Below are 22,089 nucleotides of genomic sequence, written 5' to 3'. Positions count from 1 at the left end.
AAAAGGGTACACTTGTACATTGCTGGTGGGACTGCAGATTGGTGCAGCCAATTTGGAAAGCAGTATGGAGATTTCTTGGAAAGCTGGGAATGGAGCCACCATTTGACCCAGCTATTCCCCTTCTTGGTCTATTCCCTAAAGACCTAAAAAGAGCATGCTACAGGGACACTGCTACATCGATGTTCATAGCAGCACAATTCACAATAGCAAGACTGTGGAACCAACCTAGATGCCCTTCAATAGACGAATGGATAAAAAAAAATGTGGCATTTATACACAATGGAGTATTACTCTGCATTAAAAAATGACAAAATCATAGAATTTGCAGGGAAATGGATGGCATTAGAGCAGATTATGCTAAGTGAAGCTAGCCAATCCCTAAAAAACAAATGCCAAATGTCTTCTTTGATATAAGGAGAGTAACTAAGATCAGAGTAGGGACGAAGAGCAGGAGAAGAAGATTAACATTAAACAGGGATGAGAGGTGGGAGGGAAAGGGAGAGAGAAGGGAAATTGCATGGAAATGGAAGGAGACCCTCAGGGTTATACAGTGGAGGAGGTAGAGAGAGAAGAGGGGAGGGGAGGGGAGAGGTGGGGAGCGGGGAGGGTGGAGGATGGGAAAGGCAGCGGAGCACAACAGACACTAGTATGGCAATATGTAAATCAATGGATGTATAACTGATGTGATTCTGCAATCTGTGTATGGGGTGAAGGTGGGAGTTCATAACCCACTTGAATCAAAGTGTGGAATATGATATGTCAAGAAATTTGTAATGTTTTGAACAACCAACAATAAAAAATTAAAAAAATAATAAAAAAAAATAAATAGAGTTGTTGTGAACATTTGTGTAAAGGTTGGTGTATATGCAAGTTTTTTATTTCTCTTGGTTATAAGTATAAGAGTAAAATTGCTGGATCATATGAAAACTATTTTTAACATTTTAGGGGACTTTTAAAATATTTCCCACAACAGATGTGATGTTTTACATTTCTATTAACCATGTTCAAGGGCTCCAATTGCTCCACACCATCACCAACACTGTTTATAGGTATCTTTTTTATTTTAGCCTTCCTGGTTGTGTGAAATGATATCTCATTGTGGTTTTGATTTGCATTTTCCTAATAACTGACGATTACAAACATTTAAAAAATGTTTACTGGCCATTGGTATATCTTCTTTGAAGAAATACCTATTTAAATAATTTACTTGTTTCTTTAAATATTCTTTATTATTTTTAGCAGTTTTAGATTCACAGAAAAATTGAGGAGAGTGGTACAGAGTTCCCATATGCCTTCTTCCTCCACATACACAGTTTTCCCATGCATCAACATCTCCACTGCAGTGATGGAATTGTGCTGCAGAATCCACATTGGTACATTGCTATCACTCAAAGTCCACAGTTTACCTCAAGGTTCCAAGTTGGTATTATAGAGTCTATAAGTTTGAACATGAATAAAAACATCTATTCACCATTATAATATCATACAGAATATCTTTTAAAATTTTTATTCTAATTTGTTATATATGACACCAGAATGCATTACAATTCATATTATACATAGAAAGCACAATTTTTCATATCTCTGGTTGTATATAAAGGATATTCACACCATTCATGTCTTCATACATGTACTTTGGGTAATAATGATCATCAGGTTCTACCCTCTTTTCTACCCCCATGCCTCTGCCCTTCCCCTCCAACCCCTCTGTCCTATCTAGAGTTTGTCTAATCCATCTATGCTCCCCCTCCCAACCCAATTTTGAATCAGACTCTTTATATCAGAGAAAACATTTGGCATTTGCTTTTTTGGGATTGACTAACTTCATTTAGCATTATATTCTCCAGCTCTATACATTTAAATGCAAATGCCATGATTTTATTCTTTCTTATTGCTGAGTAATATTACATTGTGTATATATACCATATTTTCTTTATCTATTCATCTACTGAGGAGCATCTAGGTTGGTTCCACAGTTTAGCTATTGTGAATTGTGCTGTTATAAACATTGATGTGGCTGTGTGTCTGTAGTATGCTGTTTTTAAGTCCTTTGGGTACAGACCAAGGACTGGGATAGCTGGATCAAAAGGTGGTTCCATTCACAGTTTGTAAAGGAATCTCCATACTGTTTTCCAGATTGGCTGCACCATTTTGTAGTCCCACTAACAATGTATGAGTGTGCCTTTTTCCCCACATCCTCACCAACACTTTTCTCATTTCCCTTTCAGAGGATTTGTCACTGATATACAAAAATACCTTTGATTTATGGGTGTTGATTTTGTATACTGCTACTTTGCTGAATTCATTTGCTAGTTCTAGAAGTTTTCTGGTGGAATATTTTGGGTCTTCTAGGTATATCATATCATTGGCAAATAGTGCTAATTTGAGTTCTTCTTTCCGTATCTATATTCCTTTAATTTCTTTTGTCTATTTGCTCTGGCCAGTGTTTCAAGAAATGTGTTAAGTAGAATCAGTGAAAGGGGGCATCCCTGTCTTGTTCCAGTTTTTAGAGGGAATGCTTTCCATTTTTCTCCATTTAGAATGATGTTGGCCTGGGGTTTATCATAGATAGCTCTTACAATGTTGAGATATGTTCCTGTAATCCCTAGTTTTTATAGCGTTTTGAGCATGAAGAGGTGCTATATTTTGTTGAATGATTTTTCTGCTTCTATTGAGATGATCATATGGTTCTTATCTTTAAGTCTATTGATGTGATGAGTTACACTTATTGATTTCTGTATGTTGAACCAACCTTGTATCCCTGAGATGAACCCTACTTGATTGTGGTGCACTATGATTTGGTTTGTTTTTGTATTTGATTTGCCAGAATTTTATTGAGAATTTTTGCATCTATGTTCCTTAGAGATATTGGTCTGAAGTTTTCTTTCTTTGATGTATCTTCGCCTGGTTTTGAATTCAGGATGATATTGGCTTCATAGAATGAGTTTATAAGTGCTCCCTCTTTTTCTATTTCCTGAAGTAAATTGAAGAGTATTGGTATTAGTTATTCTTTAAAGTTCTTGTAGAACTCAGCTGTGTATCCACTTGGTGCTGGACTTTTCTTGGTTTCTGGGCTTCTGACGGCGTCATCTATTTCATCACTTGAAATTGATCTGCTTAAATTATGTATATCATCCTGATTCAATTTGGGCAAATCATATGACTCTAGAAATTTGTCAATGCCTTCGATATTTTCTATTTTATTTGAGAAAAGGTTTTCAAAATAATTTTTAATTATTTTTTGTATTTCTGTAGTGTCTGTTGTAATATTTCCTTTTTCATCATGTATGTTAGTGATTTGAGTCTTCTCTCTCCTCTTCGTCAGCATGGCTGAAGGTTTGTTAATTTTATTTATTTTTTCAAAGAACTCTTTTTTTTTCAAAATTTTCAATTGGTTCTTTTGTTTCAATTTCATTGATTTCAGCTCTGATTTTAATTATTTCCTGTATTCTACTGCTTTTGGTGTTGATTTGTTCTTCTTTTTCTAGGGCTTTGAGATGTAATGTTAAATCATTTATTTATTGACTTTTCTTTTTTGAAGGAATGAACTGTGCAATAAACTTTCCTCTTAGTATTGCCTTCATAGTGTTCCAGAGATTTTGATACATTGTATCTGTGTTTTCATTCAACTCTCAGAATTTTTTAATCCCCTTCTTGATGTCTTTTGCCACCCATGTTCATTCAATAGCATATTATTCAGGTGTTGGGGTAGCTTTTTAAAAAAAATTTTATCATTGATTTCTAATTTCATTTTATTATGACCTGATAGAATGCAGGGTAGTATCTCTACTTTTTTATATTTTCTAAGAGTTGCTGTGTGGCATAATATATGGTCTATTTTAGAGAAGGATCCATGTGCTGCTGAGAAGAAAGTGTATTCATTCATTGAAGGATGAAATGTTCTATATATGTCAGTTAAGTCTAAGTTATTGATTGTATTATTGAGTTCTATAGTTTCTTTGTTCAGCTTTTGTTTGGACTATCTATCCAGTGGTGAAAGAGGTGTCTTAAAGTCACCCAGAATTATTATGTTGTGGTCTGTTTGACTCTTGAACTTCAGAAAAGTTTGATGAACACAGATGCTCCATTGTTTGGAGCATCTAAATTTATTATTGTCATGTCTTGTTGATGAATGTTTCCCTTAAGCAGTATGAAGTATCCTTCTTTAACCCTTTTTTATTAACTTTGGCTTAAAGTCTACTTTATTTAATATGGAGATGGAAACTTCTGCTTGCTTCCACAGTCCATGTAGTGGTATAATTTTTCCCAATCTTTCACCTTCAATCTGTAGATATCTTTTCCTATGAGATGAGTCTCTTGGAGACAGCATATTGTTGGGTCTTTTTTTTTTTTAATTCAGTTTGCCAGTTTATATCTTTTGATTGGTGAGTTTAGGCCATTAACATTCATGGTTATTATTGAGACATGATTTGTATTCCCAGCCATTTTTGTTTATTTTTTGGTATTTAATTTGATTTGTTTTCTCCTTTGATTGTTTTTTCCTTTAGTGTAATACCTCTCTTTGCTGATTTTCATTGTTGTTTTTCATTTCTTCTTCATGGAATATTTTGCTGAGGATGTTCTTTAGTGCTGGCTTTCAAGTTATAAATTCTTTTAACTTTTATATGTGGTGGAAGGTTTTTATTTCATCACCAAATCTAAAGCTTACTTTTGCTGGATATACTATTCTTGGTTGGCAGACTTTTTCTTTCAGAGCTTGAAATATGTTGTTCTGGGATCTTCTAGCTTTCAGGGTCTGGGTTGAAAAATCTGCACATAATCTCATTGGTTTCCCTGTATATGTATTCTGATTCCTTTCTCTCATAGCCTTTAATATTCCTTATTCTGTATGTTGGGCATTTTCATTATAATGTGCCTTGGTGTTGATATGTTGTGATTTTGTACATTTGGCATCCTGTAAGCCTGTTGAATTAGGTTTTACAATTCATTCTTCATGTTTGGAAAATTTTCTGATTTTATTTCATTGAATAGATTGCTCATACTTTTGGTTTGTAACTCTATGCCTTTCTCTATCCCAGTAACTTCTAAATTTGGTCTTTTATGCTATCCCATAGTTCTTGGATGTTCTGCTCATGGCTTCTTGCCATTTTTACAGTGTGGTCTACATTCTTTTCAAGATTATGTTTTGTCTTCATTGTCTGAAGTCCTGTGTTCCAGTGGTCTAATCTGTTCATGATGCTTTAAATTGAACTTTTAATTTGTTTTATTGTTTCTTTCATTTCAAGGATTTCTGTTTAGTTTTTTAAGAACCTGTATCTCCTTTTTGAAGTAATCTTTTGCTTCCTGTATCTGTTTATGTACCTCTTTGTCAAAGTGATCTTTTGCTGCCTGTATTTGCTCTTTTATCTCATCCTTTAGTTCATAGAGCATTTTAATTATGTACATCCTGAACTCCTTCTCTGTAATTTCTCCTGCATTGCTGGCCATGGATTCTAATAATGTAGTATCTTGATCTGTTTGGGGCACTTTCTTCCTTTGTCTTTTCATATTGCTTGTGTGTCTTCCCTTCTAGTGCTCTGGATCCAAGTCATTACCATTTTTACCCTATAGGCTTATAGTGCCCCTGTAGGGTTCCAATACCTTTCCTTTGAGGTGAAGGACAATGTTAACAGATCCCAATAAAAACAATATGAACCCTAAAAACAAATGTTTGCTATTAAGACATTTACAGTTTGATCACAATGTACAGAAATGGTGAATTCAACTATTATCTACAATAAACTCAGTAGGTTTGTAAAATGGTTTATAGTTTCTAATGGTGGACAAAGAACCTGGGGTGAGGAATAGGATGATATGCTGATGAGGTAGGAGGTGAGGATAGAGAGTTATTATATCTTAGGAAGTATGAAAGAGAAATCTAATGAGGAAGATTTTTAGTAGGAGAAGAGAGAGGAAGTAATTTTGGGTAGATAAGTAAGTGGGAAGACAGAATACCCATAAAACAAACACACATATATATTAAGAAAAAATAAAAAATGTTAAAATAGTAGGAATTGGTGGGAAAAAATTAAAAAGACAACAAACAAACAGAGAACATGCAACACAACTGTAATATACTATTCAGATGTCCCAGTCCTCAAAATCCTAATTCATGTAAAGTACTTGGTTTCACTTATGTTGGGGAGGTGAGGGTGGGAGAATAGAGAGGGAGAAGAAAAAAAAATCTTGACATAAGAAACAGGCATTGTTTTGGTTGGAGATTAGTGTCTTTCCTGATTCCCTTCCCTTCTCATCCAATAGGTGGTGCCCTCTGTTGTTAGCTGGTATCTTTGCCCTCAGGATGGTGAAGGTAACCAGGGTGTCACTGTTGCAGGGTAGAAGCTGCTGGGGAGATTAGGGAGTTAGAAACTGGGTACCTGGTCAGCCAGAGTTCCAAACTTGGAGTTGCCCCCACTGAAGATGGTGATGAAAGTGACCCAAGATGGAAGAACCTGCTTTCAGCGATGGGGTGTCAGGTCTGGTGGTGAGGAGCCAGGTAATGGTGTTGGACAATGAGTTAAGAGACAAGCTCTGTGGCATGCAGCGTGTAGTTATCTGCTGACATCAGAATCTGTGTGAAGTTCTCATGCGCAAGCAGGCTACTGCGTGTGGAGGACTATCTCCACTGCTGCAGAGTCCCAAGACGATGGTGACAAGGGGAGCCCCACATTGGTAGATGGGAGTCCACATGGGAGTGGTGGCTGGAGTTCCTGCGTGTGGGAAGCTGCTGGGTGTCCTGAGTGGGAGCAGAGTCTGAGATTTCTGTTCAGGTGGGTGGCCGAAAGTTCTGCATGGGTGCTGATGCCAATGGTCCTGCTTGGGTACCTGGTAGTCCTACGCAGGTGAATAGTTGGGTGACCTACTCTAACGCTGAAGCCTGGAGCACTGGATGGGCATGGTGGCTATGATTCCTGCCTAGGAGCAGAAATATTGCTCACACAGAAGCAGTATTCTCACTACTTGAGTCCCATGTCATGGAGCGACAACAGAATGTTGCCTCCCTCTGACCCCCCATTTTAGATCCTCTCCAGAATTTTTTTATTGCCCTAAAAATTCTCTCTGCTCTACCTATTCATTCTTCCCTTCCACAAACTCCTGAAAACTATTAATGTTTTTTCTCTGTCCATACTTTTAACTTTTCAGAAGTTCATATAATTGGAATCATACAAAATATAGTGTTTTCAGATTGGCTCCTGTTTTAGTCAGCTTTTTTGCAGCTGTGATTAAAAGCCCTGACAAGAACAATTAGAGGAGAAAAAGTTTAGGGATTCATGGATTTAGAGGTCTCTGTCAACAGGTAGCTGGCTTCATTCCTCTTGGCTCAAGGTAAGATAGCACATCATGGCTGAAGAGTATGGCTGAGGGAAGCAGCTCACATGATGATCAGGAGCATAGAGAGAGACTCCACTCACCAGATACTAAGAATATACCCCAAGACATGTCCCCCCAATGACCCACACCCAACTTTCCTTCAGGGGGTTAATGACTCAATCATTTGTTAATGACTCTCATAACAATCATTTCTCCTCTAAACTCCTCTAAACTGGAAGCAAACTTCAGATCAGCAGAGTTTTCTTTATTCAGTTTTAGTTGCTGAATTAATTGGTGGAACCCTGGTGTGGCTCATTTTCTGGGCAGAAAATGGCAGTAGGCTGAAGCAAAGGTATGGGTTATATAGGCTTTGTTTAGGGTGGGACAGGAAGGCAATTCCTGGGGTTCACTGTATTGGGTGGGGTTCAGGTACCAGTCAGGTGCAAGTTCCTTTTGTGTTCTTTCATTCTGGCTGAAGCCTGGGATTTTGAATGACAAAATTTTGGGGAAAATGTCCTTGGACTTATTTTCCATATCCTTTAGGAGGGAACCCTTCCAAACTCATTCTATAAAGTTAGTCTCAACCTGATACCAAAACCAGAAAAATACACATCAAGGAAAGAAAAGTTCAGCCCAATATCCCTGATGAACATAGATGTAAAAATTCTTAATAAAATCCTAGCAAATCACATACAAAAACATGTTAAAAAGATAGTGCACCATGATCAAGTGGGGTTCATCTAAGGGATGCAAGATTGGTTCAACATATGGAAATCAATAAATGTAATTAATTACATCTATAGACTTAAAGACAAGAATCATATGATTATCTCAATAGATGCTGAGAAAGTATTTGATAAAATACAACATCCCTTGTGCAGGTTTTCATGTGAACATGAACTTCCAACTCATTGAGTGAAACCAAATAGCTGGATTATATGTTAAGAGTATGTTTAGTTTTGTGAGAAAATGCTAAACTATCTCCCAATATGGCTGTGCCATTTTATATTCTCATCAACAATTAGTGAGTGTTTTTGGTCCGTTATTTTAACTGGGTAATTTGTCTTTTTTAGTGTTTAATTTAAGAGTATTATATATATCATGTAGACACAAAGTCCCTTACCATTTTGACTACTGGCTCCCCCACGTTCTCTGGATCTTGATGCCACATTTGCATCACTCGTAGACACATGGAAGAAGTATTCTGCTGTTCTAAATGCCAGGCTATGATGGGGAACTGCAGGATTTGATCATACTCCTCCAGGCCCATCTACCAAGAGCATACTATAGCTCTTCCCTCTCTATGGATCTGCCTTCATAGATGTAAAGGTAGGAGAGACTGGCTCTTCAATCTGTATTCTTTTTACAGTTTTTGTTTTTGTTTTGGCCTTCAAGTTTTTGTCCTAAGTTATTTGGGTTCCTTAAATTTAATATTCAAAACCAGTCCTTAAAACTCAAACTCCTCCCTCGAATTATTGTCTCTGGGATCAGCTTTAAGTGTATTTTAAGGGGCTGGGGTTGTGGCTCAGCACTAGAGTGCTTACCTAGCACATGCAAGGCCTTGGGTTCAATCCTCAGCACCACACAAAAATAAAATAAAAATATTGTGTCCAACTACAACTATATATATATATATATATATATATATATATATATATTAAAAAATAAAATGTATTTTAAAATTCAACAGCAAGAACTTGATTCCTTTGCTATCTCCTTCCCTGATGTCTCTAAGTTTGAATGGGTCCATGGCAAGGATATAAGGATATCATGCTGCAAAATTGTATTTTGCTATATAAGATGGTTGTCCAAAAGCAGACATGAGTATCAGCAGGTGCAGCTGCATGGGTAAAAAAGCTCAGTGACAGAAGCTGGACATGGTGCTGTAAACCTGTAATCCCAGCTGCTCTGGAGGCTGAGGCATGACCATCCCAAGTTCAATGCCAGTCGGAGCAATTTATCAAGACACTGTCTTTAAAAAAAATAAAAAGGGCTGATGATCTAGCTCAGTGGCAAAGCACCCCTATTTAATTCCCTGTACAAAACAATAAAATCAAAAACAAACAAAACAAAACCCAGTGACAGAAAGTAATCCAAGAAATCCAAGAGTCATTCTGAATTGTGAATAACAACATTGATTTGTATTCCAGTTTGATAGTCCTGGGTCCTCTATGGGTCCAGGGAGGTTAAGGTGTTAGAAAGGCAATTGGAAATTGAAAGGAAAGCGAGGAACTGGTGAGCAAGAAATGAAAGCCGGAGACCTGGCAGGTACTCACTCTGAGCTGACAAATAAAGGCACATCTCTCCATAGATGGAGAGAGGCAAAGCCTTGGGGTTTGGGGCTTTTATGGGGGAGACTCAGGAATTTCAGCCTGGTGGGGTTGGTATGAGGGAGTGGTGAGCCTTTCTCAGAAAGGCCCTTAGGCGAGAAAGTGAAAGTTTTTCTTAAAAACAGCCATCCAGATGCTAAGCAAGGACTTTACAGAAATAGCTCAGACAAAGAGGAGAATCCTTTTTAATGATATTGTGATGTCTCATAGAACCCTAAGACCAGAAAGTAGTTAAGTCTCTGGAACAAATGGAAGCAGGAACTCAAATGTGGCCACCTCTGCCTTTTGGTTTATCAGATCACCCAGATCTCCTAGTTTTTGCGTTTCCCAGAGGTATTGAAAGAGAGCATGAACTTTCTTTTCCTTTTAATGGTATGGGGATTGAACCCAGGGTGCTTTACCACTGAGATACCTCTCAGGTCCTTTTTATTGTTTGAGAGAGAGGCTTGCCAAGTTTGCTGAGGCTGGCTTGCGATCCTCATGCCTCAGCATTCCTAGTTTTTGGAATTATAGGCATGTGCTACTGTGCCCAGCTCTGTTCTTTCTTTTAAAATTACACTTCCAAAAACAAAAACAAAAACAAATTACACTTCCAAAATTCTCAGGAAAAAACCCACCCAGTTTCATAACTTAAAATAAATGCAAACTGACTAGGGGAGGAGAGAGAATACAGCTCTAATAACACAAATGTTTCCATGGCTATGGGCAAATGGTGTGGTGGGTGAGGGAAACATTAAAAAAAAAAAAAGCAGTGTATTGACAACAACATATCTGTTAGGTGTTATGTTCATCCAAACTGGATATTGCTGGAAGTCTCAACTTCTTAGACCAGCACACAAACACCTTCAAAACCAACCTTTCATCTATTTTTTCTACTTTTTAATCAACTCTGAATATTTCTCTTTATTCTTTCATGCCTCTGAGCCTTTGTGCATGTCTTTTGTCTAGAAGAACTTCTGCTTTTTAGCTCTGCCTGGTGACTTCTAGTTATCTTGTAGGTCCAGCATAGCATTTCTTCTAGGGTCCCTATCACAGTTTCTTTCTTCCTCCCCCCTCCACCCCTCAATTCTCACCCGTAACTGGGATTGAATGGGATTGAAAGCAGGGTCTTGGGCATGCTAGGTGTTATGGGCCAGGCTATCTGGACAATGACCAAACAGACTCCATGTCATTAAGAAATGTTTTTCCCATGGGAACACCCTGTACCCTGTACCCATCAACAGTAGCTTAGCATGACATGTTTGGCTACACAAAATGGCAATTCTTATACAATGTAAAATTGTTCTCTTTTTGGTTCCATTTGTTTTTTGGACAATGTACTCTGTCAGTGAATGACTGGCTAGACATTAATAACCATTTTTTAACTTATACTCAAGTAGGGTCATTTTGACCCACTTCCCCTTCTGCTTGCGATCTCATGTTTGTTTATGCCTTTGAATCATGAAAACAGCCACTTATGATTAATGTGGCTTTGGACTATTAAGGAGTACTCTAAACTGGGGGGTGGGTGGGGCTGTTGAAGGGTGTGGACTTGCTGCCCACCAGCTATTGGATCTGGACCACCAGCTGGTGAATAAAGATGGTTTAATCTCCTGCTTTAAGATGGACTCAGTGACTTATTGCAGTCTCGCCATAACATAGGCTAATCCTCTAACCACTTAGATACATCCCCAGCCCATTTTGAAGTTTTTATTTTGAGACAAGCCTGGCTGGCTTGGAACTTGCCATCCTTCTGCCTCAGTCTTCCAAGAGGATGGGATCAAGAAATGAACCACAGTGCCCAGCTGTCCCTATCATGTTTGATTGTTGTTACTGTGCTGTCTCCATTCTCTACCAATTGGGACACCCTAAAAGTGTACTCTGTCTTATTTATTTGGGTGGTGACTTGTCTTTGGTTGCTACATCACAGAGCAATAAATTGAACAATAAATTCTCACTAGTTCTTTTATTATTTTTCTCCCAGGCATAAGTCACCTCAGTACTCCAAAGCCTCAGATTATCAGGAAACTGGGAAAATAAAGGATGGTTTGATTTTATCTTTGGTCTTTGCTCATGATCTTTTATTTTAAAATTAAAAGTAGATTATGTAAATGTAATTTCACTTTGTGACCTTTCTCTTGCATTAAAATAAAAATACCCTTCATGCACATAATGATGAAACTACAACCCCCACCCAATTAAAAGTGCAGAAGTGAACACTAATAAAAAGACAAGATTAAAAAACCCTCCAAATATTGAAATTTGGGGCTTAGTGTGGGAGTATGAATAATGGAAATACTGGTTCTTTTCTTGGCAGCTCTTAATTTCTATTTCTCAATCCCAATCATAAAACAGGCAATTAACCATCTCTCAGCCCTTCCTCTCACCCCACTTCTTCTCTTTCTTCCCTTGCTTCCTTGCTAAACTAAAGATGGGTTGTGAGCCAGGAATAAAGAGGGACTTTTTTTTTCTTTTTTTATTGGGTACCTGCAATTGAACTCAAGGACACTTGACCACTGAACCACACCCCTAGCCTATTTTGTATTTTAATTAGAAAAAGGGTATCACTAAGTTGCTCAGCCTCTCACTTCTTCTGAGACTGGCTTTGAATTCTATCTTCCTGACTCAGCCTCCTGAGCCCCTGGGATTCCAGGAGTGAACAAAATCGAATGTCTGATGGAGACAAAATCAAATACGACAAACATGGTTTGCTGTCATTTGTGAATTCAGGAACACAAATAAACACTTGGATTTTCTTAAAATAAAATGTACAAAGTTGATTATCGTAAATATAAATTAATGATTAAAATTCTTCAGGTTCCAAAACTATTTAGAGTAAGATAGTTAGGCAATATTCACTGCACCTGCACTAAAATTTATCAAATTCTTACTCATAGGGTTTTTAGAATGAAATGTTTCACTCTCATCTAAATGTGAAAAACCAAAATCAATAAAAATCTATATATAGAGAGCTGGGGCTTGTAGCTTAGAGTGCTTGCCCAGAATGCGCAAGGCCGTGGGTTTGATCTCCAACATTGAGAAAAAAAAATCTGTATATGCTTATTAAGTATTTCCTAAGAACATAGGCTTTGATCAGTGATCTGAAACTGAAGACCAATAACCAACGCTAACCAGTAACCTTACCATCATCACTTATGAGATACTAGAGACGACGAAGAAGAAATAATAAAAATAATAAAAGGCTACATTTTAAAGAAAAAAAAATAACTTTTAATTTTCTTTCTTTCTCTTTCTGTCGGTGCTGGGATGGGCCCAGGGCTTCACATACGCTAGGCAAGAGCTCTACCACTGAGCTACAATCCAAGCCCAATAAAGTATTAATTTTAAAATGAAAAGGTCACTGGAAATGGCATTGCAAATGGTAATAGAAAAGAACAAATCCAGGGATGGTGTTCCTCTGTGCAGAGGAGCCTGCTCCGGGGTTCGCACAGCTGGTTTCGGGAAGGCTCCGCCTCCAGGACCCTTTTCATTGGCGTTCACCGGCCTCCGACACCCGCGCTGGCCGCCCTTCCGCACGCGCACTCGGAGCTGTCGCCTGGGTCGTCAGGTCCCCGCCTCCGAAATGCCACCTCTGATTTGCCAGTTTCTCGGTTCCGCCCCTCCGGCCCGACCAGTGTGGAAGTCGCCTCGGGTCTCCGCCCTCCCTGCCGGCAGCGAGCGGCTAACCCGGGCGGCGAGCGGGGATGGCGGTCGTGGCGGTGGCCGCAGGCCGGCTGCTGAGGCTCCGCGCTGCCGGGGCGGAGGGGCGCTGGCACCGGTGGCGAGGCGATGCAGTGGCGCGAGTGGCTCGGAGCTTCCTGCAGCCGGCCTCGGCCAGGAAGGATGCGGCCCAGGCGCGGCAGGTGGCTCACTTCACTTTCCAGCCGGACCCGGAATCCCACGAGTACGGTGAGTCGGGGGCCACCCTGTCAGTCCCGCCGCCCCAGACTCCCAGGTCCGCGGGCGCTCACGAGGAGGGCCGCCTTCCTCACGAGGAGGGGGTGTCAGTAGGCCGATCTCCTGCCTTTCGGGCTCAAACCCCGCCAGCTCTAGCACCCTCCCAGGCTCAGGGTCTGTCTCCTCGCCCTGTTTTTGTTACTAAGCTTTTGAGACGCAGCCCCGGGGCACCTGCGAGATGGGCAAGAGGGCATACCACCTTCTGCAAGCGCCTGAGGTGGAGAGGTGGTGCCCAAGGAATCCTGTGTCCTCTGTCGTCCCTTCTTTCCCAGCCTGGGCCTTGGGTGCCACTCATTTTAGGCAGCAGCAGCATTTAAAAGACTTATTTATGGCTTTTGCTCGTGGTAGATAAGACCTTGTAACTGATTTGATTTTGCCAAGGTTGCAGAACAGGTTGTTCCTTCAGTCGGGAAAATCCAGGCTTTTCAGGAGGCTGACGCAGAAGGATTGCAAGTTTGAGGCCAGTCTGGGCGAGTTACTAACCCTGTCTCAAAATAAAATAAAAAAGATTGGGGATGTAGCTCAGTGGTAGAGCGCTTGTCTAGTATGTGCAAGTTCCCGGATTTAATCCCCACTCCCAGAAAAAAAGAAAAAATGTTTGAGTGTAGTGCCAACCTTGTGCTGGGCCATGGTGCCACTTAGCTAAGGAAGAGTAATTGATGTAGGTGTTGGGAGGTGGAAGCTATAGGAAGGGTTTTTGGCAAATACTTTATAGTATGACTTTTGTGCAAAACTTTTACTATTTTTTTTTTTTTGAAAATTTTATGTAATTTCCTAAAGATCCAGTGTCTGTCATTGGAATATCAGGAAACTGTAAGAAAATGTTTTCCATTTTCATGTCTAATGACTTTTTTTTTTTTTGAGAGAGAGAGAGAGAGAGAGAGAGAATCTTTTTTGTAGATGGACACAAACACAATGCCTTTATTTTTATGTGGTGCTGAGAATCGAACCCGGGTCCTGCCCGTGTTAGGCGAGTGCTCTACCGTTGAGCCACAATCCCAGCCCCATGTCTAATAACTTTCTATGTGACAGGGCTGATATTTTTGGAAGTATGTCTTTACTTGTGAATAATAAATATTAACATTTTTTTTTTAATTTTAATTTGGGACCAGGGATTGAACTCAGGGACACTTAATCACTGAGCCACATCTCCAGTCGCCCACCCTCTTTTTAAATTTTTTAGATTTGAGACAGGGTCTTGCTAAGTTGCTTAGGGTCTCCACCAAGTTGCTGAGGCTGACTTTGAACTTGTGATCCTCTGTCTCAACTTCTTGAGCCACCAGGATTATAGGTGTGCATCACTGCACCCAGCAAGAATAAGAATTTATTGAGTGCTTATCACTGAGAGGCAGTGAACTGAGAAATTTACATTCGTCATCTCATTTGATGCTTAGGACAAACTTAAAGGGTAGGTAATGTTTTCATTCCCATTTTGCAGTTTCATTAACTGAAGTCTTGAGATAGTTTATCCAAGGTGACAAAAACGTGTCGGTGGCAGCTCCAGCTTTGGAATCTAATCATTCAGATTCTAGAGGTGATATTGTAAATATTATAAACATGGTACTAAAATGCATATAGAAAGAATTTACTAAGAGGGTATCCCAGCTTTATGAAACAGTTGATAGATACCATAAAGGTGAATACGAATGCTTTTCACCAACAGGATGAACCTCAATTCTGTCTTCACAGAAAGAAACTCTGATGCAATGCTTGAGAAGTAGGGCATAAGTCTTCTTAATCCCCTTTCCACAGTTGTGAAATAATTAACATCTTAGTGCTGTCACATTTGTATGTTTTTATAAAAATAATACAAGCACATTACATATAATTTACATAATAGAAAAGTAAAGGGTTGCCAGGTGTGGTGGAGCACACCTATAATCCCAGCTGTGCCAGAGGCTGAGACAGGAAGATTGTGAGTTCAAAGCTAGCCTCAGCAACAGTGAGGCACTAAGCAACTCAGTGGGACCCTGTCTCTAAAAAAAAAATATAAAAACAGACTGGGGATATGACTCAGTGGTTGAGTGCCCCTTAGTTCTCCTGGTACCAAAAGAAAAAAAAAAATAAAAGAAGAAAAGTAAAAAGTTATTTCACCATTCACTTCAGTAAATATTGCTAACATTTGGGTGCATCCTTCCAGCTTAGTGTATTTTCCATAATTGTCATCTTCATATAAATACAATTTGCTTTGTTTAATCAGAAGCTTTTCACATAAGGGTACATAAGAACATATAGTCATTATAAACTTCTTTAGAATTTAGAGGATATGTACCATAGAGATACTATAATTCAAAAGTTAGAATCAGCTTATCCTAAGTTTGTTTTGTCCCTGCCACCTGTGACTTTGAGGTCATCACTTATCCCCTTTAAGCCTCAGTTTCTTGCTGGGTGTTGTAATGCATGCCTGTAATCCCAGCAACTTGAAAAGCAAAGGTAGGAGGATCACAACTTAGTGAGACACCATCTCAATAAAAATAAAAAGGGCTGGAGATGTAGTTCAATGGGAGAATGCCCCTGGATTTCATCCCCAGTACTGGGGGGGTGGGGAATGGGGGAATCTCAGTTTCTTTATAAGAGGTTAATAATTATATCTACTTCACAAGGCAGTTAGGAGGCTTACATAAGATAATATTTATAAAATACTTAACATGATATTTGATAACTAAGTATTCAGTAAATGGAAACAGTAATTACCATTGTGCTTTTTATTGTTACAGTTTTGCAATGTTATAAATAATATAAATTTAAGCATTTCTTGTATATGATTTTTATGTTTCTGAGATTATTTCTTCAGTATAGAGCCCCAGGGGTGAGATTTCTAACCCTAAAATATGAATGCTTAATAGATTTTTAAATGACTGGGTTATACCCCATCTTTATAAGACTATTATATTGTTTCAAATATAAGAATGTATAAGAGTTTATTAGGTGTTAATGCTAAATTCACAGGTACACACACACATATACACTATATTCAGATTTTGTGCTAACTGCACTTTGTTTTAATTTGCATTTGTTTAATTTCTATTTGGAAATATTTCCCCATGTATTTGTTCACTAGATTTATTTTCTCTGTGAATTGAATGTTCTGTGATTTTTTTTCACATTTTAAAAATTATGCTCTTAGGGGCTGGGGTTGTGGCTCACTGGTAGAGCACTTGCCTAGCACTCGTGAGACACTGGGTTTGACCCTCAACATCACATAAAGATAAATAAAGCTATTGTGTCCATCTACAACTAAAAAAATATTTAAAAAAAACTTGTGCCCTTAGTATTTTTCTACCAACATTAATACTTTCTGTCATTATTGAGTAACTACTCTTTCCAGGTGTTGTGAGGGCGATCAGTCCATAATCCTCATAATAACCTTGTGAGTTACACAGTATTTTGCTCTTTTTACAGGTGAGAAAGTTGAGGCTCAGAGATGTTAGTGGCCTTCCCAAGTCTGGTAAATAGCAGGGCCTGAGCATGAAGCCCAGTGTGCCTGACTCCAAAGCCTACATTTTAGCCTTATGTATTAAAATTTTGTATAATTAAGATATTAATGAAGATAATAACTTTTTGCCTTTTATATATGTTGCAAATCCTTTTCTTTGGTTTTTCTTTTTTGATACTAAAGATTGAATCCAGGGACGCTTTACCACTGAGCCATATTTTCACTTTCTTTTTATTTTTTATTTTGAGACAGGGTCTCACTATGTTGCTTAGGGCCTGAGTTGCTGAGACTGGCCTTGAACTTGCAATTCTTCTGCTTCAGCCTCCTGAGCCACCAGGATTGCAGGCATGTGCCACCATGTCTGATGCAAATACTTTGTTTATTTTTATTATTCATTGGTTTTCTCTTAACATATAAAATAGACTGCTTAATTAATTGGTGGTCAGGGTGGACTCTGAGTAGGTGACATTTAAGCTACACAGTGAGCTTTGACAAAGAATCATCTCTGCAAAGACCAGGGGGAAAGTGTTTTTTCCGGAAGATGAGTCTGGTGAGCTTGTGTTGTGGTGACTGAGAAAACCATTTAGAGGGGGTGTCTTGAACAGGTTGAGGTGGACAGGTCTCTCCAAGATCAGGTGGAGACTGGATAGCCCTGTGTTGTGGGGATGAAGGTCTTCTTTCCAGGATTAGAGTTTATAGGGAGCAGAATAATGTAAGTAAAGATAAATGAGAAAGCATCGTGTTTATGTGAGGAATGGGGAGGTAGTGAGTTTATTTGCAGGAAAAACAGAAGGATTAAGAAATAAATTTGAATGAGTAAATGGAACTTTGAAAGTTCAGTCTAAAGGTTGGTGGGGGGGACAGATTGCCTATCTTCAGTGTACCCCATGTTATGATGGGTGCATTAATTTGGACTCAAGTTTTGCTGGGCTGTGGAAGACCATTTTTTCCCCCCTGGGCAAAAAAGTGACTTTTAATGTGCTTGTGTTACATTATTAGGAAAGTTTATAGAGTCAACTAATGAATGGGAAGTAAGGAGGCTAAAAGATCAGATATTGTTGTTGTCTGTATAAGAGGATGTAATTGTGCTTGGATGGTGCTAGTGGGTTGTATGTCTTGACGATATGACCAGGTTTGTCACTGTTTTACCTGGGGGGACCTAGGGAAGGGGTATGAAATATTTTTAGCCTGAGAACCTGGAAAGATGGTAAAGTGGTGATATCATTGATACAAGTGGCAAATGCCAGAGAAGAAGCACATTTTTGGTGGGAGAGAGAGAAAGAGTGGGTGAGCATGTGAGCTTAGGAAATGTTCTTAATAAGTTACTTGAAGGAAATAATTCAAGGCATTTTCTCTAAAAAGATGAATAATAGAGACCTGGCAAGGCTTCAAAGGATCCCTATGAAAAGAATATCCAAAGAGGTGTGAAGTGCCTGCCAGCTGGAGGGGTCTCCAATGTGTGACGGTCCTGAGGTGGAAGGGAGGTTAGGTGGTAGAACTGAGAGAACTCTTCAGTGGGGATCTGTGGGGACAGTGGTTAAAAATGGAACTGGAGAGGTGGACACGGATGGTATCAAGCAGGGCCTTGAGGACATGACAAGGAGTGTGGTCAGAAGTCTTTGTAGGGCTTTGAGCACAGGAGTAATATGATCTGGTTTGCTTTTTAGGATTCTTATTGTAACAGATCTTTGGGGAATGATTTGAAGGGGTAAAAGCAGTATAAGTGACGAGACAGTTTTCTGGAAGAGGAAAAAGGTGGTAATTCTGGACATAGGCTGTAAAGTGCTGTGACCTTCAGGGCCATTAATTAATTCAGGTTCCCCGACCCGGTGGTGAGGGGATGGGAAAAAAACAGACACATAAATAGAGAAAAAGCTGGGTCTCAGGGGTTGACTACTCCTTGGTAGGGAGGTAGTGATACATAATATGCTCAGCCCATTTATTATATAGATGTAAACATCAAAAGGATTTATTGTGAGAAAGTTCTTCAAAGTAAGCAGAACCAAGGTCATGAGTACCAGCAGCCTGATTATAATTATCAGCTTTCTCCACCCAGAACTTTCTATACATGAACACCTGGCATCTGAACCTCAAGGTCGAGAACTGAATAGCTCCATGGCTGGTACAAAACCTCCTATTGAACAGAATGTCACCATAGCAACTGAGCAGTCTCTACCTTCCCACTGAGAGTTCCCAAGAGAGGTATCACCACTGTCACAGGACAGTTCAAGACCCATAATTCAGTCACTGCTCCCAACATAACAGTGCTAGATTAAGTCATTTACTTGGAAGTAGGATTTGATGGGTTCAGTGAAGACATTAAGGATGCCCCTGGGTTTACAGCTTGGGCACCTGGGTGGAGGCTAGTGTTGTTTGCTAATATGGGAAAGACTGGTATTGGGAGCAGCAATCTAGAGTTTGGTTTTGTCTTTGAGTTAGAAAAGCCCAAGACAGCAAGTAGTGAATTGATGATTGCTGGATATAGAAGTCAGAAGCCCAGAGGAGAGATTCATATTGCAGATAACCAGCAGGTATGTATTTTAAAGATGGAGCAGAGAATAAAGCCAGCAAAAGGAAGAGATGTCCCATGGCATCATGCAAAAATTACCTGATGCTCTGATATGGGGTAACCTTGGGACCCCAGCCATAATTCTTCAACTTTAAAGTGTAGATCCTCTTAATTTTGGATTTAGGTGACCCTATTCCCCTCAAGTACTCGCTACTTTCTTCCTTTTCGTAGATATGCCATATATACTGGAACTTTAAGAGGCAATTATATTTATAGAGCTTTCATTTGCAGTTTTGGTTTGTTTGGGTACTGGGGATTAAATCTAGGTGGTCTCAGGCATGCTAGGCAAGCACTGTACCACAGAACTTATCCTTAGCCCCTTCATTTACAGTTTAGTAGGTTAGTACAACATGTTATCCTACTTGGGGTAGCCATTCCAACACCCTTAGTAGGAATTAGAATGAGATAAAGGTAGATACCTGGCAAATAGAAAGTGAGTTTTGGAAAACAGGGTATCTGGAGGGCTGGAAGAAGTTCTATTGGGAAAAATAGGCAGTTTCTTAGTCATCTTCCCATTTTTCTAGTATTGAAAGGTTTTATTTATTTGACAGATAATTTCTGAATTAATAAAGAAATGACAGTAACTCTTACATATACTAATTCAAAACATTTTCATTAAGCACCAAGTAGCACAGTTTCCAATCTTTTCACCCAAAACACCTTTATCATTGAAAGGCTGCTTCAAACTTAATTTATTTAGGTTTTTAATCAAGAAATCTCAAGCTGCCAATCAGAGCTTTTAATTGGCATGACATGACCAGATTAAACCCTTATAATATGAGTAAAAATAACTTCAAAATGTTTTGACCTGGGCTGGGGTTGTGGTTCAGTGGTAGAATGCTTGCCTAGCACACATGAGGCACTCGGTTCAATTCCCCAGTCCATATAAAAAAAACTAACTAAATAAAATAAAGGTATTGTGTCCCTCTACAACTAAAAATATTTTTAAAAAAGTTTTCACCTATATATTCCAAATAAGGGCATCAGCTAGCCTCAGGCTGGTAATCACAGGTCGTAGTTCCACAAGCCAAATATCATCCACACAGCACACAGATTAAATGCCTAATAAGTATGTACAAAGTGTCATAAAATATGTGCTCTTTGTATATTCAAGGGGAGTAATGCCTAATTTCCATGGGTGTACAATGCAGCAAGGGCCATAGAAACACGTGCTATTCACTAACCCATAAGTGAGTACCTAGCAAGGACAGTGGAAGGAACAAAAGGCCCTGTGCCCTGAAATGAAGTGGAGGCTTTGTGGACCAGGCCAAGGCCAAGAACATGAGTGGATATTGAGATGCATGGGGAGGGATCTTCAGGGCTGGAGAGGACAAGGTGAACCAAGACACTGAGCCACAAACCTGCTGACTATTCAGAAGACAGTGGAGTGTTTGTTCTGGGTGAAGGGTAATCTAATAAGAGATTTGTAAAACAGAGAAAGGAAAACGTCCTCCAATAAGAGGACAAAATACCTTCCCTGATGGAGACGCTCCCTGTTCTCTCTGGACATGAAGCAGCTGGGGATTACTCTGTCAGTCACCTTTGACCCCAAGGCCCTAGTCCCTTGGAATCAAATCCATGAGCAAGAATCTTCCTTCATGCAAACTGACTTTTTCCCCATAAGTAGAACAAAAACACAAGCAAACTAAACAAAACTCAAAACAAAAAGAATGAGACCAAGGTTTGACTCCTCATACTTCATTTGTGTCTCAGCTGTCATGCTAGGGAGAAAGGGTCTGTTTTGTCACTCACACCCATTCTTTTCTGCAAGGCATCTAGATGCACATCAAGTCCTAATACAGCATCCCTCAGAACAGTAACACCACCCAGAACATAAATTTAACCCAGTACAAGGCAGCATCAATTTAAGGATCTACTATAATATTACTACTCAAACCTACCTTATTTTAACCCTTTTTCTGATTCATTTACAAAGTATCTACACTCTTTAATGTTCTGGAAACATTACAAATGTTGCATTAGATTTCTCTTCTTGAGGTAGTTCAAGTTTTGTGACAACAAATGTACATATTTTTCTACACTTACCATGGACGAGTAGTTATCATGAAAGGCCTACAACCAAACTAGATCATAACAAATTAACAACTGTAAAAAAAAAAAAAAACATAAAGTCATACAAAAATTAAAAACAAGCAAAAAAGAAAAGCAGGAATCTGTGTCATCAAACTAGTAGTCTAAACTTTGCCACAGATCAAAAAAAAAAAAAAAAAAAAGAACCTAACCTCACTTTGTTTACCAAGCTATAGGCATTTTATAAAATACTCAAGTAATTAACAGCTCATAAAAATTCAGGGAAATTTTTAGGTGGAAACAAAATTAACATCAACTCATTCTCTAGCAAATAGTTTTTCTAAAATGTGTGTCCACGCAGAGGGAAGTTTGGCAAAACTGTCTGCAGGGGCCTACCTTGTGGAACAGACCCCTCTCAGGTCTGCTTCAGAGGTGCAGTGATATTGGCAGACACCTGCTCCAGGTGGGCCAAGGAG

The 22,089-nt window shown here is 39.1% G+C and overlaps 1 protein-coding gene across 2 annotated transcripts in view; it reads left to right on the top strand.

The window, feature by feature from the left end:
* The first annotated feature begins 13,289 nt into the window (after positions 1 to 13,289).
* Bckdhb (branched chain keto acid dehydrogenase E1 subunit beta) overlaps positions 13,290 to 22,089 on the top strand; it is a 205,353-nt gene continuing 196,553 nt past the window's right edge. Inside the window, exon 1 of one of the 2 annotated variants that reach the window (XM_058575944.1) lies at positions 13,290 to 13,529. In XM_058575944.1, coding sequence (XP_058431927.1) covers positions 13,325 to 13,529 — 205 coding nt within the window. In that variant the 5' untranslated portion in view covers positions 13,290 to 13,324. The remainder of the gene's footprint in view (positions 13,530 to 22,089) is intronic. The other variant, XM_046432189.2, reaches the window with a different exon arrangement.

This window comes from Marmota monax, unplaced genomic scaffold (genome assembly GCF_021218885.2).
Source record: "Marmota monax isolate L192 unplaced genomic scaffold, Marmota_monax_Labrador192_F-V1.1 WCK01_AAM20220418_F8-fsc00013, whole genome shotgun sequence".
Classification (NCBI taxonomy): domain Eukaryota; kingdom Metazoa; phylum Chordata; class Mammalia; order Rodentia; family Sciuridae; genus Marmota; species Marmota monax.
Note: the sequence above shows the minus strand (reverse complement) of the source record. Positions and strands in the feature narration are given on the sequence as shown.